At 38.6% G+C, this 16,781-nt stretch overlaps 2 protein-coding genes across 6 annotated transcripts in view; one reads left to right on the top strand and one right to left on the bottom strand.

Moving 5' to 3' along the window:
- The window catches only part of AKAP3 (A-kinase anchoring protein 3), a 33,660-nt gene extending 18,471 nt beyond the window's left edge, over positions 1 to 15,189 (top strand). For 3 of the 4 annotated variants that reach the window (XM_059403768.1, XM_059403767.1, XM_059403769.1), the window contains one exon: positions 13,423 to 15,188. In XM_059403768.1, the coding sequence (XP_059259751.1) occupies positions 13,423 to 13,578 (156 nt within the window). In that variant the 3' untranslated portion in view covers positions 13,579 to 15,188. Of the gene's footprint in view, positions 1 to 13,422 lie in introns of all 4 variants that reach the window. The other variant, XM_059403770.1, reaches the window with a different exon arrangement.
- A 64-nt stretch (positions 15,190 to 15,253) lies between these two features.
- DYRK4 (dual specificity tyrosine phosphorylation regulated kinase 4) overlaps positions 15,254 to 16,781 on the bottom strand; it is a 28,202-nt gene continuing 26,674 nt past the window's right edge. Inside the window, exons 10-11 of one of the 2 annotated variants that reach the window (XM_059403775.1) lie at positions 16,585 to 16,760; positions 15,254 to 15,878 (exon numbers count right to left, since the gene is read on the bottom strand). In XM_059403775.1, the coding sequence (XP_059259758.1) occupies positions 15,634 to 15,878; positions 16,585 to 16,760 (421 nt within the window). In that variant the 3' untranslated portion in view covers positions 15,254 to 15,633. Of the gene's footprint in view, positions 15,879 to 16,563; positions 16,761 to 16,781 lie in introns of both variants that reach the window. The other variant, XM_059403774.1, reaches the window with a different exon arrangement.

Here is a 16,781-nt window from a genome sequence, read left to right on the forward strand (position 1 = left end):
AAGACACTTGGGTTGTTTCAGGTCTTGGCTACAAGATGCAGTAAACATCGAAGTATATATAGCTTTTCAAATTTGTGTTTTTGTATTCTACAGATAATACCCAGAAGTAGAATTGCTGTATCATATGGTAGTTCTACTTTTAATTTTTTGAAGAATCCCCATATCATTTGCCACAGTGGCTGCACTAATTTACATTTCCACCAACGGTGTATGAGGATTTCTTTTTCTCCACATCTTCTCCAACATTGTTATTTCTTGCCTTTTTTATAATAGCCATTCTGACAGGTGTGAGGTGATATTTTATTGTGGTTTTGATTTGCTTTTTCCTGATAATTAGTAATATTGAGCATCTTTTTATATGCCTGTTGGCAACCTGTCTTCTTTCACAAAATGTCTATTCCAGTCTTCCGCTCATTTGTTTGTTACAGTGTTTTTAAAATGTATTATTATTGAATACAGTCCACACACAATGTGTTAGTTTCAGGTGTGCAAAGTAGTAACTTTTCAATCCTGTACATTACTCATTGCTCACTGTAATGAGTATAGTCCCCATCTTTCACCATATGAGGTTATTATAGTGTTATTGACTATATTCCCTCTGCTGGACTTTTCATCTCTGTGACTTTATAACTGGAACTTGGTACCTTTTAATCTCTTTCACCAATTTTGCCCATCCTCCAACCTTCTTCCCTCTGGCAACCTCCAGTTTGTTCTCTTTAAGAGTCTGTTTGGTTTGGGTTTGTTTATTTATTCATTTTTGTTTTGTTTTTTAGGTTCCCCATATAAGTGAAATCATGTAATATTTGTCTTTCTCTGTCTTATTTTTTATTACTATGTTCAGTTTGCCAACACAGTTTGCCAGCATCATTAATTTTTGATGTAGTGTTCAACGATTCACTAATTGGATATAACCACCAGTGCTCATCACCACACTTGCCCAACCCATCACTTGGTTACCCCACCCCAGACCCCTCCCCTGTTTCCCAGAGTCCAGGGTCTTTCATGGTTTGTCTCCCTTTCTGATTTCTACCCATTCAGTTTTCCTTCCCTTCCCCTGTGGTCCTCCTCCCTGTTCCTTACGTTCCACCATCTTACACCATTGGTAGGGATGCAAGCTGGTACAGCCACTCTGGAAAACCGTATGGAGGTTCCTCAAGCCATCTTTTGACCTTTATATTAGCTTTATAAGTGGTTAGTCCACTGACACATTTACCAGTGAGATTTTTGCTTTCATGTATTTTCTTGTTACTAGTTAGTGCCTTTTGTTTTTGGCTTAAAGAAGTTCCTTTAAGATTTCTTATAAGGCTTTTCATCCTATAAGGCTCATCATCATTTAGTTTAGTGGTAATGAACTTTTATAGTTTTTACTTTTTTGGGAAACTATCTCCCCTTCAGTTTTGATAACCTTGCAAGGTGGACTCTTCTCAATTGGAAGATTTTTCCTCCATCACTTTGAATATATCAATACTGTTCCCTTCTGGCCTGCAGAGTTTTTGCTGAAAAATCTGATAGTCTTCTGGGGGCTCCCTTCTATTTTCTCTTCTAAGAGAAAAAAATTTTTTTCTGCTGCTTTAATATTCTCTATCTTTAAGTTTTGATATTTTAATTATAAATTTAATTATCTCTTTGGATTCATTTTATTTTTTGGTTTTTTTTTTTTAAGATTTTATTTATTTATTTGACAGACAGAGATTACAAGTAGACAGAGAGAGGAAGGGAAGCAGGCTCCCCGCTGAGCAGTGAACCTGATGTGGGGCTTGATCCCAGGACCCTGGGATCATGACCTGAGCTAAAGGCAGAGGCTTTAACCCACTGAGCTATCCAGGTGCCCCTCTTTGGATTCATTTTATATGAAACTTCCCTTGCTTCCTGGAGCTGGATGTCTGTTTCCTTCCCCCAGGTTAGTAAAGTTTTTAGCCGTTCCTTTTTCAAATAAGTTTTCTCTCTGGTTTTTTTTTTCTCTCTCCTCTTCTTCTGGGACCCTTATAATGAAGATGTTACTCTGCTTGATGCTGTCCTGCAGGTCTCTTAAGGTATCCTTACTATTTAAAATTCATTTTTCTTTTTGCTGCTCTGATTGGGTCATTTCCAGTACTGACCTGTTCAGTTTCACCTAATCTTCTCTTGAATCCCTCAAGTGTATTTTTCAGTTTAACTATTGAATTCTTCCGCTCTGTGACTTTTGTCTGGTACTTTCTTGTGTTTTCCCTCTCTTTGTTGAAGTTCTCACTGTATCTATTCATTCTTCTCCTGAGTTCAGTGAGCATCTTTATGATCGTTATTTATACTCTTTATCAGGTAGATTGCTAATCTCCATTTCACTATGGCCTCTTTCTAGTATTTTGTTTTTATTCTTTCATTTGGAACATATTCCTCTGTCTTTTCATTTTGTGTGACTCTATAGGTATCTGTGTTTGTTTTATAGGTATTAGGTAAAACAGCTATCTTTCCCAGAGTTGAAGGAGATGAACCTTATTGTTTAACTGTGCCCTAGCTTTTGGTTGCTTCTCCGACCTTAGTGGTGGTGTTTTTTTTTTTTAATTTTTTAATTTGACTTCAATTTAATCAATTATACTGTATTACTCTTAGTTTCAGAAGTATAATTCCGTAATTAATCAATTACATATAATACCCAGTGCTCATTACTTCAAGTGCCAATGTTAATGCCCATCACCCAGTTAGCCCATCCCCTCACTCACTTCCCCTCCAGCAACCCTCAGTTTGTTCTCTATAGTTAAGAGTCTCTTAGGGTTTTTCTCTCTCGCTGTGTTTATCTTATTTTTCCTTCATTTCCCCTATGTTCATCTGTTTTGTTTTTTAAATTTAACATATGGGTGAAATCATATGGTATTTTTCTTTCCCTGACTTACTTATTTTACTTAGCATAATACTCTCTAGCTCCATCCACGTCATTGCAAATGGCAAGATTTTGTTCTTCTATTTATTTATTTATTTTGTTTATTAACATATAATGTGTTATTTGTTTCAGGGGTACAGGTCTGTGAATCATCAGTCTTACACAATTCATAGCACTCACCATAGCACATACCCTCCCCAGTGTCGATCACCCCGCCACCCCATCCCTCCCACTCCCCTCCATTCCAGCGACCCTCAGTTTGTTTCCTGAGATTAACAGGCTCTTGGTTTGTCTCCCTCCTGATCCCATCTTGTTTCATTTTTCCCTCCCTCCCCCTAAAACCCCCCTCCCGGCCCCTCAAATTCCTCATATCCAGAGAGACCATATGATAATTGTCTTTCTCTGACTTATTTCACTTAGTATAATACCCTTTAGTTCCATCCACGTCATTGCAAATGGCAAGGTTTCGGTTTCTTATGGCTGCATAGTATTCCGTTGTATATATATATTCCACGTCTTCTTTATCCATTCATCTCTTAATGGACATCGGGGCTCTTCCTTTATTTTGGCTATTATGGACATTGCTTCTATAAACATTGAGGTCTTTGTGCCCCTTCAAATCATGGTTTGTATCCTTTGGATAAATACCTAGTAGTGCAATTGCTGGGTCCTAGGGTAATTCTATTTTTAACTTTTTTGAGGAAACCCCATACTGTTTTCCAGAGTGGCTGCACCAGTTTGCATTCCCACCAACAGTGTAAGAGCGTTCCCCTTTCTCCACATCTTTGCCAACATCTGTTGTTTCCTGAGTTGTTAATTTTAGCCATTCTGACTGGTGTGAGGTGGTATCTCATTGTGGTTTTGATTTGTAGCTTGATTTGTTCTTAACAGATCCCAGTTGTTGAATCTGTGCCAAGATCTTTCAGTCTTCCAAAGGGAGGGATCTCAGACAGTACCTAGTTTCAAGGTAATTGTAAGCCAGATCCTCAGGCAACAACTTTTTTTTCATAATTTTTTTATTTTTTAAATTTCTTTTCAGTGTACCAGAATTCATTGTTTGTGCACCACACCCAGTGCTCTGTGCAATACGTGCCCTCCAAAATACCCACCCCCAGGCTCACCCAACCTCCCACTCCCTGCCCTTTCAAAACCCTCAGATTATTTTTCAGAGTCTGTAGTCTCTCATGGTTCATCTCCCCTCTAATTTCCCCCAACTTCCTTCTCCTCTCCACCTCCCCGTGTCCTCCATGTGATTCCTTATGCTCCACAAATAAGTGAAACCATATGATAATTGATTCTCTCTGCTTGACTTATTTCACTCAGCATAATCTCTTCCAGTCCCATCCATGTTGATACAAAAGTTGGGTATTCATCCTTTCTGATGGAGGCATAATATTCCATAGTGTGTATGGACCATATCTTCCTTATCCATTTGTCCATTGAAGGGCATCTTGGTTCTTTCCACAGTTTGGCGACTGTGGCCGTTGCGGCTATGAACATTGGGGTACAGATGGCCCTTCTTTTCACTACATCTGTATCTTTGGGGTAAATACCCAGTAGTGCAATTCCAGGGCCATAGGGAAGCTCTATTTTTAATTTCTTAAGGAATCTCCACACTGTTTTCCAAAGTAGCTGCGCCAACTTGCATTCCTACCAACAGTGTAAGAGGGTTCCCCTTTCTCCAAATGCTCTCCGACACATGTTGTTTACTGTCTTGTTAATTTTGGCCGTTCTAACTGGTGAAAGGTGGTATCTCAATGTGGTTTTGATTTGAATCTCCTTGATGGCTAGTGATGATGAACGTTTTTTCATGTGTCTGATAGCCATTTGTATGTCTTCATTGGAGAAGTGTCTGTCCATGTCTTCTGCCCATTTTTTGACATGATTATTTGTTTTGTGTGTGTTGAATTTGAGAAGTTCTTTATAGATCCTGGATATCAGCCTTTTGTCTGTACTGTCATTTGCAAGTATCTTCTCCCAATCCATGGGTTGCCTCTTTGTTTTGTTGACTGTTTCCTTTGCTATGCTGAAGCTTTTGATCTTGATGAAGTCCCAAAAATCATTTTCCCTTTTGTTTCCTTTCAGGCAACAATGTTTAAGATATGTAAATACATACAATCTTGTTGATCCACAGTTGCAATCCCTGATGACTTCCAGACTAGGAGATCTGGAGGTGTTGCTGGGCAACACTTGCAGAAATCATGTATTTAGACATGTGCATATGCTCCCTTTAAGACGGTATCAACAAACTGTGGCAAGGCCAAGGGACTGTGCAAATATGATGTCTCCCTGCCCATGTACCTTGGGGTGCCTGTAACCTCTGGGTGTGTGGCAGACCTGAAGCCTGACCCTCAGACTGAAGTTCCAGGACAAGAATATAGGCCTTTTCCACATGAAGGAGATGTGCAGTGCCATGGGACAGTAGCTTATTTGATTATTTCAGACCCATAGGACTCAGAAATGCAGTCCCCTTTGGTTCCCAGAGCCAGGCTCTCAAAGAGCATTCCCTGTGTGGTTTGTGCCTGCCCACTAGCTGTGGCTTGGTGAGCTGTGGCTTCAGTGTGCAGAAACAGGGTGCTTCCACTGGAGCAGTAGGCTAGGAGGTAGTGTGAGAATGGCATCCACCAGTCCCGGCACCAACAAAGCAGAAGGAAAACACAAAAACAGCCTCTGCCAGTGCCTTCATCCCCAGAGAATACCAGAAGGTTTCTGCCTCCCTGGAGGATGAGGAAATGAGTTTCCTCTGCATGTAGTCCAGGACCCTTTCAAACTGTGGCTTTTTTGCTGGGTTCCAAGCCAAGTGGGTTTGTGCGCAAACCCTTCAAAAGCAGATTTTTTCATTCCCTATAGCCTTTTGGTTCTCCTGGAAGTAAACCCGGTAAAACCTGGTTTTTAAGACCAGACACTTTATTGGCTTATTTTTTTGGTGCAGTTCTAAGGGTTGAGATGCCTGATATGGGGCATGGACCCTCTCATTCCTGAAGGACAAGGTCCATTTTTGAGATTCCTCCTAATTGTAGGTCACTGTTGTAGGGTTGGTTTTATTGCTAGACCATATCTCTGTTTCTTCTACCCATCTTGATGTGGCTCTTTTATTCTCCCTCTTTAATTCGCTCTCTGGAAGCACTGTTTAGTTAGTTTTGAGGTCCTTTTCAGAGGGAATTATTCTATACATAGCTGTAGATTTGTTGTGTTTGTGGGAGGAGATGAATTCAGGATCCTTTTATGCTGTCATTCTGAGTCCTCCTCTGAAAGGAAATTCTGAGACTGGAAAACATGAGTATTTATGTAAGTAGCTGCTTCATGGTAATGTAGAGGAATTAAGAAACAAATATCTTTACAACACACACACACACACGACACACTTTTAGGACTTGATAATTTCATCTCAGTTGAGAGAAGTGGAATAGCACCAACTAAGTAGTAAGCATGGCACAGGAAATATAAAAATTATTATCATTATGAGAAAGTAATTCATCCTCATAGAAACCAGCGGATGTAGAAGAGATTTTTCTCTGTTTAGTAAGTGGTATTATAATCCTTATGACTGGGTTACTTGGTTTATCTGATGCCTGGGAAGACACAGGATTGTAAAATATCAAGATAAGACTTTACTAAACAAGAAACTGTATGATTTAGAGACTTGCTAGCAAAGTGGGTCTGTGGACCAACATCACTGGCATCGCCTGGAAGCTTGTTACAAGTACAGAATCCCAAGCTCTACTCCTGCCCTACTGAACTAGAAACTCAATTTTAGCAAAATCCCCCGGTCATATGTGTGCACATTTAAGTTTGGGCTAGAGCACAGAACATGGGGTTCCGATCTGAGATACATCCCTGAGTTCTTGGTAAGTTCTGGCTTGTTATAGTTTTCCCAGTCTGTAAAACAACTAGTTTGGTATATAACAATTAACAGAGGGGGCTATTTTCACAAAAGCTGATGAAAAAAATTCTAAAAAGGAGCATAGGTTCCATGTGTATAATGTATGAATATATTTTTGTTCTATATCCATCTTTTCAGTCAAACCCAGCATACATAATATACATAAAACATTCTGTTTTATATTATTTTGAATTAGAATGTCTATAATATACTTATCCAAAATGAAGACAATATACTTGATTTATACACACACACACACATCTCTGCCCACTGTAAAGGTAAAGATGAACATCTAAAAGAATAGAAAAGATAGGTAACAGCACATCCAAATGTCAACCAATAAGTAGATTTGCATTGAATATCAGTGTGTTTTTAATAAAAGTTGGGTGACGTATACATCAAAGAAACTACCTAAGAATAATTTGAGATTTTTTTTGGGGGGGGAAAGAGATTTAACTAATAAATGGAAATACTCTCGTGCTGAGATAGTAATGCTGGAATGCCCATGAACCCAATTCCTTTAAACAAATTGGTGTCCATGTTTGAATAGATAATATATGCATAGTCCTAAATCCAAAGGCACAGGGAAAATGAAGGCTTTTGTTCTATCCATATCTCCCCTTTCGTTTCCCTCCCTGGAGAAAACCTTTCTGATCAATTTCTTCTTTATCCCTCTAGAAATACATATGCATGCACAAGCAAATACTTACAGGTGTATATTTTTTTTCTTTAAGGCACAAATGTTACTACTATATATATATTCTGTTCTGCAACATATTTAGCTGCCACATTCTTTTTTTTTTTAAGATTTTACTTTTTATTTGAGAAAGAGAGAGAGCACAATTAGTAGAGAGGGAGCAGGGTCAGAGGGAGAAGCAGACTCCCCTATGAGCAGGGAACCCAATGTGGGACTCTATTCCATGACCCCGGGATCATGACCTGAGCGGAAGACAAATGCTTAACTGACTGAGCCACCAGGGCTCCCTGCCACATTTTTTAGTGGCTACATATAACTCTATGAAGATACTGTATTTAACCACTGTATGGACATTTCAGTGGCTAATATTTTGTCCAAAAGCAGTGCTGAATGCACAGATTCAAACACATCTGGATGTGCTAAACACCTAGGAAAGGAATTTTAAAATGTCAATGAAAAATGTATTAGTATATTAGATATATATTTCTAGATTGCCTTCCATAGAGCTTGCACCAATTTTCATACCTTTAAAACAATATGAAAGCGGTGCCTGGGTGGTTCAGTTAGTTAAGCGTCTGCCTTCGACTGGGGTCATGAGCCCAAGAGTCCTGAGATTGAGCTGCACAGCGGGCTCCTTGCTCAGCAGGGAGCCTGCTTCTCCCTCTCCCTCTGCCTGCTCCTGGTGCTTGTACTCTGTCTGCCAAATAAATCAATAAAATCTTTTAAAAAAATTATGAGATTTCCCATTTCCCATGTTTTATCCAAATGTTTGTGCCAGACTTTTCATCTTTGCTGAATGTTGCCTCGCTTTGCACTTGTCTTACTAGGAATGAGGATAAAGATCTTTTTATATGTTTAAGAACCAGTTGAATATCCTTTTTCGTGGATGAATTGTTCATAACCTCTGCCCATTTTTCTACTAGATTGCTAGTCTTTTCCTTATTAATCTGTGAGAGTTTTATATATGTAAGAAAATTGGTCTTTATGATATTAAGCACAATTTTTGTCACTTGTATTTTTGTTTTATTTTGTTTTTGCCATATAGAATTCTAAAAATGTTTATGTAGTCAAATCTAAGTAATTGTTCAAGTTTTTTCCTGGATTTTATGTCGTATTTGAAGAAAACATTCTACACTACAACATATTAACAAAACTTACTCATGTTTTCTTCTAGTACCTTTGTGATTTTTAAAAAATATTTAAGACTTGGGGCACCTGGGTGGCTCAGTGGGTTAAGCCTTTGCCTTCGGCTCAGGTCATAATCTCAGGGTCCTGGGATTGAGCCCCGCATCGGGCTTTCTGCTCTGTGGGGAGCCTGCTTCCCCCCTCTCTCTGCCTGCCTCTCTGCCTACTTGTGATCTGTCAAATAAATAAATAAAATCTTTTTAAAAATAAAAAAAATATTTAAGACTTTGATCCATTTTCAATTCATTTTTATACAAGATGTGAGGTAGGGATGCAAACATTTATTTTTTTCCAGATAGCTACCTGTCTTTGGTTCTTTTCTTCAACTTTCTGTTCTGTTCCATTGAATTATCTACTCTTACTATTTTAATAGCATCTTGTTTTAATTACTGTTATTCCATAATGTGTTTTAATATCTGATAAGACTAAGGACTCCTTATTTCTCTATGTCAAAACTTTCTAGGGTACATTTCTGTTTCTAACCCCCAGCCACAAGTGACCATTTACCTGTTTTCTATCATTATAGATTTACCTCTCTGTCATTTTATATAATGGAGCCATAAAATAAATAAAATAAAATGTGGCTCTTTTACATCTAGCTCTTCACACTTAGCATAATGTTTTTGAGGTTAACCCTTGTTGTTTTATGTATCAGTTCACTCCTTTTTATTGCTGAATAATATTTGATGAAATGGATATACTGTGTTTTGTTTATCCATTCACTAGCTAATGAGCATTTGGATTGTTTTTAGTCCTTTGCTCTTATGAATCATGCTCCTATGAGTATTCACATACAAGTCTTTGTGCAGACATATGTTCTCATTTCTCTTGGCTAACAAGGAGTGGGGTTGCTATATCTGAAGGTCACTAGCAATTTATATGGACTTAAGTTTCTCTACATTCTCATCAACATTATTTTGTTGTTATAATTGGTATAATGGTATCTCACTGTAGATTTAATTTGATAGACATTAAAATGACTTAAGAAGGTTGAACATCATTTTGTGTGCTCATTAGCCATTCATAGATACTCTTTTTCTGTTTTGTGGGGTTTTTTTTAGATTTTATTTATTTATTTGACAGAGAGAAAGATCACAAGTAGGCAGAGAGGCAGACAGAGAGAGAGGGGTAAGCAGGCTCCCTGCTGAGCAGAGAGCCTGATGCAGGGCTCAATCCCAGGACCCTGAGATCATGACCTGAGCTGAAGGTAGAGGCAGGCACCCCCATTCATACTCTTTGGTGTACTCTTTGGTGAGTTGTTTGTGCACATCTTTTGTCCATATTTTGACTAGGTTGCTTTCTTCTTCTTATCAAGTTATAAGAGCTCCTCATATATCCTGAAAAAATATTTCTATTAAGGAATTAAGGAAAAGAGAATTCCTTATATATTCTGGATGCAAGGCTTTTATCAGGTATATAGGATTTGCACACATTTTCTCTTTGTCCTTTTATTTGGTATTTGGCTTTTTATCTGGTTTGTCTTTTTATTCAATGGAGTCTTGAAGAGCAGAAGTTTTTAATGATAAAAATATACTTGATCATTTTTTGCCTTTATGGCTTGTATTTTTGATGTTATATCCAATAAATTCTTACCTAACCCAGTGGTTTTCATCTGGAGGCAGTTTTGCCTTCAGGGGACATGTGGCTATGTCTGGAGACATATTTTGTTGTATCAGCACTAAAGGGAGTTGCTAGAGGCCAGGAATGCCACTAAGCATCTAGAATGCTCAGGACAACCGGCAACAAAGAATGACTTGGCCCAAAGGTACATAGTACAAGATTAAGAAACCCTGACCTAACGCAATGCCATGAAGATTTTCTCTTTTGGTTTCTTCTAAATGTTTGATAATTGCAGCTTTTATGTTTAGGTCTGTGATCCATTTTGAGTTCATTTTTGTGTATAACTAGGTAGGCATCTAAGTTCATTTTTTGCATATGGATATGCAGTTGTCTCAGTATCATTTGTTGGAAAGACAATTGGATATCTGGCCCTTGAATTCTCCTTCCCTTTATAAAACATCAATTGACCATAAATGTTAAGGTTCCAGCTTTCTTTTGATTAGTGTTCCAATGATATAAATTTTTTTTATTATCTTACTTTTAACTTACATGTATCATTTGAAGAGAGTTTTTTTGTAGGTAACATATAGTTGGGTCATTTTTTTTTAATCCATTCTGACAACTGGTGTGTTTATACCATTTACATTTTAGCCTAATTATTGATATGTTTGGATTTGGGTCCACTGCTCTCTTTAATGTGTTTCCTTTTCCCCTATTTGTTGCCTTCTTTTAGATTATTTAAGAAATTTTTTTTAGTATTCCGTTTTAATTTATCATGTTTTTTACTCTATGTTGTTTCTCTAGGGATTACAATATACACTCTGAACTTTCCAGAGTCTACATAGAATCAATAGTTAACACTTAAATGGTGGTGTTAAAATCTTACTAATACATAGGCCTCTTTACCTTCACCCTTACATTGTGGTTATTTTATATAACCTTACATATATTGAAAAAATCCTTGGACAATATTATTTTTGCTCTTAACTATAAAGCATACAGCCTTACCTTATTTTATTTCACTTCACTTTATTGTGCTTTGCACATATTGTGTTCTTTACAAATTTGAAGTTTTGTGGCAACCCTGAGTCAAGCGTGTCTGTTGGCACCATTTTTCCAACAGCATTTGTTCACTCCATGTCTCTGTGTCAATTTGGGTAATTTGGGTAATTCTCACAATATTTCAAAATTTTTCATTATATTTGTTATGATTATCTGTAATCAGTGATTAAAACTCTCTGGACACTCAGATGATGGTTGGCATATTTTAGCAATAAAATATTTTTAATTATGTACATCATTTTTTAGACATATGCTGTTGCACACTTAATAGTGTAAACATAACTTTTGTATGAACTGGGGAACCAAATAATTTGACTCACCTTACTGTGATACCACTTAATTGTGTGGTCTTGAACTGAACCCACAGTATCTTCAAGGTATGCCTATATTTTAAAGAACTAAAAAAAAAAAAAAAAAGCTTATTTATAATGAGATTTTTACTGTTTCTGTTGTTTTTCATTCATTCCTGATGTTTCCAGCTTCCTTCCAACATCATTTTCCTTCCGTCTAAATAATTAGAACACATTTTAAGTTTTCTTTAATCTGAACATTCTTTTGGACCTTATTCCTGAAGTAGAATTTTTTATGTAGAATTCTGATTTGGCAGTTCTTTTTAGTGCTTCAGAGTGTTGTGTCATTTCCTTCTGATTTCTGTGATTTCTGATCAGGAATCTGCTGTTATTTGAATTGTTCTCTTATAAATAATGCAGTGTTTTCTCTGGCTGCTTTCATATTTTTTTCTTTAATTTTTAGCAATTTAATTATGACAGGTGCTAAAGTGGATTTCTTTGGGTTTATCTTATTTTAGGCTCACTGAGCTCTTTGAATTTGTCAGTTATATATTTTGGCAAACTGGAGAAACATTCATCCATTATTTCTTTAAGAGTTTTTTCTGCACCACCCTTTTCTCCTCTCCTGGGATTCTAACGACATAAATGTAAGACCTTTGGTATTCTGTCACAGGCCCCTGAGCTCTTATTTTTTCAAAGAGATTTAACTGAAGGAAGTTTAATCACTCATGTTGTTCAGTGTGGTGCTGGTGGTGGTGGTGGTTTTTCTCTACAAATCGGTCTTTAAGTTCACTGACCACTGACTTTCCTCTCTTATCTTCATTCTATTTAGTCCATTTGGATTTGTGTTTTTTAGTTCTAAAATATTCATTTGGTTCTTCTTTTATCTTTCTTTCTTCAGACTTCGTCCTTCCATTTGTTTTAAGAACATGCATATGTACTTTCAGTCTTTCTCATGGAAACATCCCTTTTGGAAAAGCTCCTAATATTTGGCCTGTTTGTTTTCCTTTTCAGTCTCCGAGAGTCAGGTGCAGAATACACAAAATAAAAATCTGGTTACTGGTGGCTGGGTGGCTCAGTTGGTTATGCAGCTGCCTTAGGCTCGGGTCATGATCCCAGCGTCCTGGGATCAAGTCCCACATCGGGCTCCTTGCTTGGCAGGGAGCCTGCTTCTCCTTCCTCTGCCTGCCATTCTGTCTGCCTGTGCTCGCTCTCGTTCCTCTCTCTCTGACAAATAAAATCTTTTTTTAAAAATCTGGTTACCTAGAAGAACGCCAGTGTACTGTATTCATATGGCTAGAATGTTTGCTTTGGCTCATTTTTCCCATTTAGAGCTTGGCGCGAGAGCTAAACATAGGGTTCCCAGACCTGGGCATGCATGTTGCTTCTGCTAATTTCTAGCACTGTATTACTGACAAGTCTCTCCACCTTTCTGGCTGCACCTTCCAGGGCCTGAATGGATCTCTGAGCATTCTCAGCTGTTTGTTCTGTGGGGCCTGGAAAGCACCACATGCATTTGTCCTCTGGCTATTTCCCCCCCCCGCCCTTGTCTGGCTTTGGGACGATGATGGAGACTGTTTTGTGACATTACAGTGAACTTAAGAACTTTAGAATTCTTAGAAAACGGGACCACCATTGACCAAACACCCACTGGAAGCAGAAAGATTTAGTCTTACTGGGAAATTGTATGTTCCCTATGATGGCCAGGTGGATGCTAACATCTCTTCTGTCTGACAGGCTGCATACTTTCCAGTTATGGAGGTCGTCTTAGCATCACTGCTGTTTTCCAAGGTCTGCCCAGCCTCTTTGTTCTAGCCTTGGCAGGCCCTTTCTCATCTGCTCCAGGATGCTCTGCCCCTCTACTACTGCTTTTCTTTCCTTTCCACAGCTACTTCAGCTCTCGGCTGCTGCTGTGGACAAAGGACGCAGCGTAGGTGAGGTCCTGCAGTCAGTGCTGCGCTATGAGAAGGAGCGACAGCTGGATGAGGCGGTGGGAAATGTTACGCGACTGCAGCTGCTGGACTGGCTGATGGTGAACCTGTAATCGGCGCCCACCTACTGCTTTCCCCCTTTCCCCTCCCTTAGTACCTCCACAGCTCCCCTCTCCATATCCTTACAGAGCCCTAACATTATCTTCATACCACTCACATCAAAGACATGTCATCTTATGCTAGCCACTGGATTTTGCAGATTTTCCTGTCCATGCAAGCAAGGACACAAGATTAAAAAAAATTACAATTAAAGGGCTCCCGGTGTTTGGTTTCCTTGGGATCCAATGGGACAATGAGGTAAAGAAACTTCAGGGATTAAAAAATTATCAGAGGGATAGCAGAAGAAAAATAATGCTGTCCTGAGAGGCCCTGGCTAAGGTCATTCATCCTATTTCTAGGTATCCGATCGAGTCCGCAACTTGAAGATCCCCTGCCTTAAAGTGTTCCCAAGAATAAGCAGTTACAATTTATTTTATAACCATGTAAATCACAGCATATTCTCTATTCAGCCTGAGTCATTCTAATTATGATATTGAGGACATGGCTGCTTCTCCTGTCTCTGTAGAGTTGCAGAACACTTGTCTCCCTCCACTTTATCCATGGTTGAAGATAGATAGTGTCAAAAAAGATCCAGAAGATCTGAATTCTATTGCCAATTCTGTACTTTTCTGGCTCTAGGACCTGGGATAGGTCCTAGGAAGTCACCTGTTAGGACACTTCTCCCATTTAATATCCATATCACCCCACTTAATAGGGCATTTTCTATTCTTATCCTGACCTTTCTCTGGAATTTTATTGATCTTTCTAGAAACTTTTCTCCTTTGGTTTCTAATTTTTGGGTTGTTTTGTTTTGTTTTACATCTCTTGGGGACTCTAGTTAACTCCGTCACCCCCGGCATATTTATCTTTCCTACTCTCTTTTGACCCTCTGCTATTCTCATTCTGTTTCACCTCTCCTGGGTGATCTTATCCAAACCCGCTGCTTCAATTATCTGGTGTCCTCCTTCGTGAACTTTTACACAGTAATTAAAATGAAAACTATAAAGCCAGGTATATTTTCCATGTTGTTTATGAGGTTATGATCTTAAGAAGTTTCTTATAAAATTATATCTGTTCTACAATTAGAATCATATAGAGATTATATATTCATATAGAGAAGAACTAGAAAACCAAATAAAAGAGATTTTGAGGATGATGGATGAGTGAATATATCCTGTTGTTTATTCAGCTACCCCTCCTCTGGGAAATAATCTGTCCCCTACTCCGTGGTGCCACCATCTTCATAGTGTGGACTTGCGACCCAACCCGTCTGATCACAGGATCCCAATATCTCAGACGTAGTGCCTGGTTCAAGTCCAGTCATTTCTGAGATTTTCCTGCCAGCACTGCATCTTTTGACTAGACAAAGGTGGTCACTTTAACTTCTGGGCAGAACTTGTCTTTAGAATGAAAACCACAAAAAGAAGAAGGGCTGAGGGGGAATCTGAGCCCTATGACCTCATCTGAATTTTTAGACTCTACAATGTCTGAAATCACACTTACCCGCCCTGATTCCCCAATTACGTAAACAAATAAATGTCCTCTGTTGCTGAACCTAGTTACAAGCTAAATTCAGCGATTTTATCCAAACCCACTGCTTTAATTATCTGCTGTCTTCCTTCATGAAATATTACACAGTAATTAAAATGAAAACTCTAAAGCCAGGTATATTTTCTATGTTGTTTATGAGGTTATGATCTTAAGAAATTTCTTATAAAATTGTATCTGTTCTATAATTAGAATCATATAGAGATTGTGAAAAACTAGTTTCTCATTTCAAACAAGAATCCTAACAGGTTAGCTGTCTTGACGCTATGACATTGAGTGCTTACCCCTCCGCCCCCATATACATACATCATTTTATCTGGTTCAGGGCATAAGGAGGGAGTGTAGGTGCAAGGACATTCTCATCATAATAGGAATCATGCTAACTGGCCATGTGAATAAAGTTTTTTTTTTTTAAACAAACCTTTATGCATGAAAAAACAATCTGAAATATTGTACAATATAAGTGCTGTCTCTGATACAAATCATTGGTGGAAAGGAACAGGACACACTTTCAGCAAGGGTCATACAATAGGTGGTAAAATATTCATGTTCTTGGGTGATGAGTTTTTACTTTGTTTTCCTGGGGAGGTCTTGGACTCTTCTGGTCCAACAAATGCCTCTGGCTTTCCGGAAGCTTCTGTTAGTTGAGGCAGCGGGTCAACTTTAGCTGCCTGCTGCAGAGAGCCCTGCTGATCACCCGAATTCTGAACCTGCTTAGTGAGGCCACATTTTATTTTGTCTGTAGTGTCTTCTTTGATGATCAGCTCTGCCGAAGGTGAGAGAAGACAGAAAGAACTCGTGTTCAGATGTGAATTATATTCTCCCCATTAGACTGTAAATCACTTTGGGAAAATCCTGGTTGTAATGATATGAAAACACACATTCTATGTGCTTTACAAATGAATAATGCTTAGACTAATGCCCGTGCTTAGTTACATTTATTAATTTCTCTGATCCTTTCCACAACCATAGAAAATGGACATTATTCCCTTTCTCATAAATGAAAAAACTGAGACACAGAGTGGTTAACTAAATTGCCTAAGGGCCCACACATGGTAAGTGGTAGAGCCAGAATTTAATCCCAAGCAACCTGAGCCTGGTAACCATAAACAAAACCATGAGGCCATATTGCATATAAAAGATACCTGCATAATGCTATACCCTGTCTGATAAAAATTCAAAAGGTAGTTCTAGGTTGGGCAGAGGAGGACACAGTGAAAGAAAAGAAAGGAGGAGAAAGGGAATTGAAGACAGGAGAAAAGTGGAAATTTGTGATGACAAGGGGGCAAGAAAGAAGCAAACCCACGAGTCTCCTGAATCAGGTTAAATCTCAAAAGTGAGAAATGGCTGGCAAGTAGTGATGTAGTCAGAATAATTATCCAAGGTTGAGTTCAGAGAAATTGACAGGAATCCTCTAGAGATACCCAAGCCCTGGACTACAGGAGGAGGACTGGCTATTTGAAGAGCTGTACCTTTTACGTCCAAGTGATGATGCCCTTGAATCTTGGCCTTCCGAGTTTCAGAGGGGAGACAGAGACTGGCTTTCCTCAGGGTCTGGGGCCTGGACCGTGGTTTGAGATTCCGTGGCTCATGAATCCAAGCATGCTTGAGGGCCTGGTCAGGGGTCATGCGAAGAGAAGGTTCCCATCTATATAACAAAGCCCAGCAT

The sequence above is a fragment of the Mustela nigripes genome, chromosome 6, assembly GCF_022355385.1.
Source record: "Mustela nigripes isolate SB6536 chromosome 6, MUSNIG.SB6536, whole genome shotgun sequence".
Classification (NCBI taxonomy): domain Eukaryota; kingdom Metazoa; phylum Chordata; class Mammalia; order Carnivora; family Mustelidae; genus Mustela; species Mustela nigripes.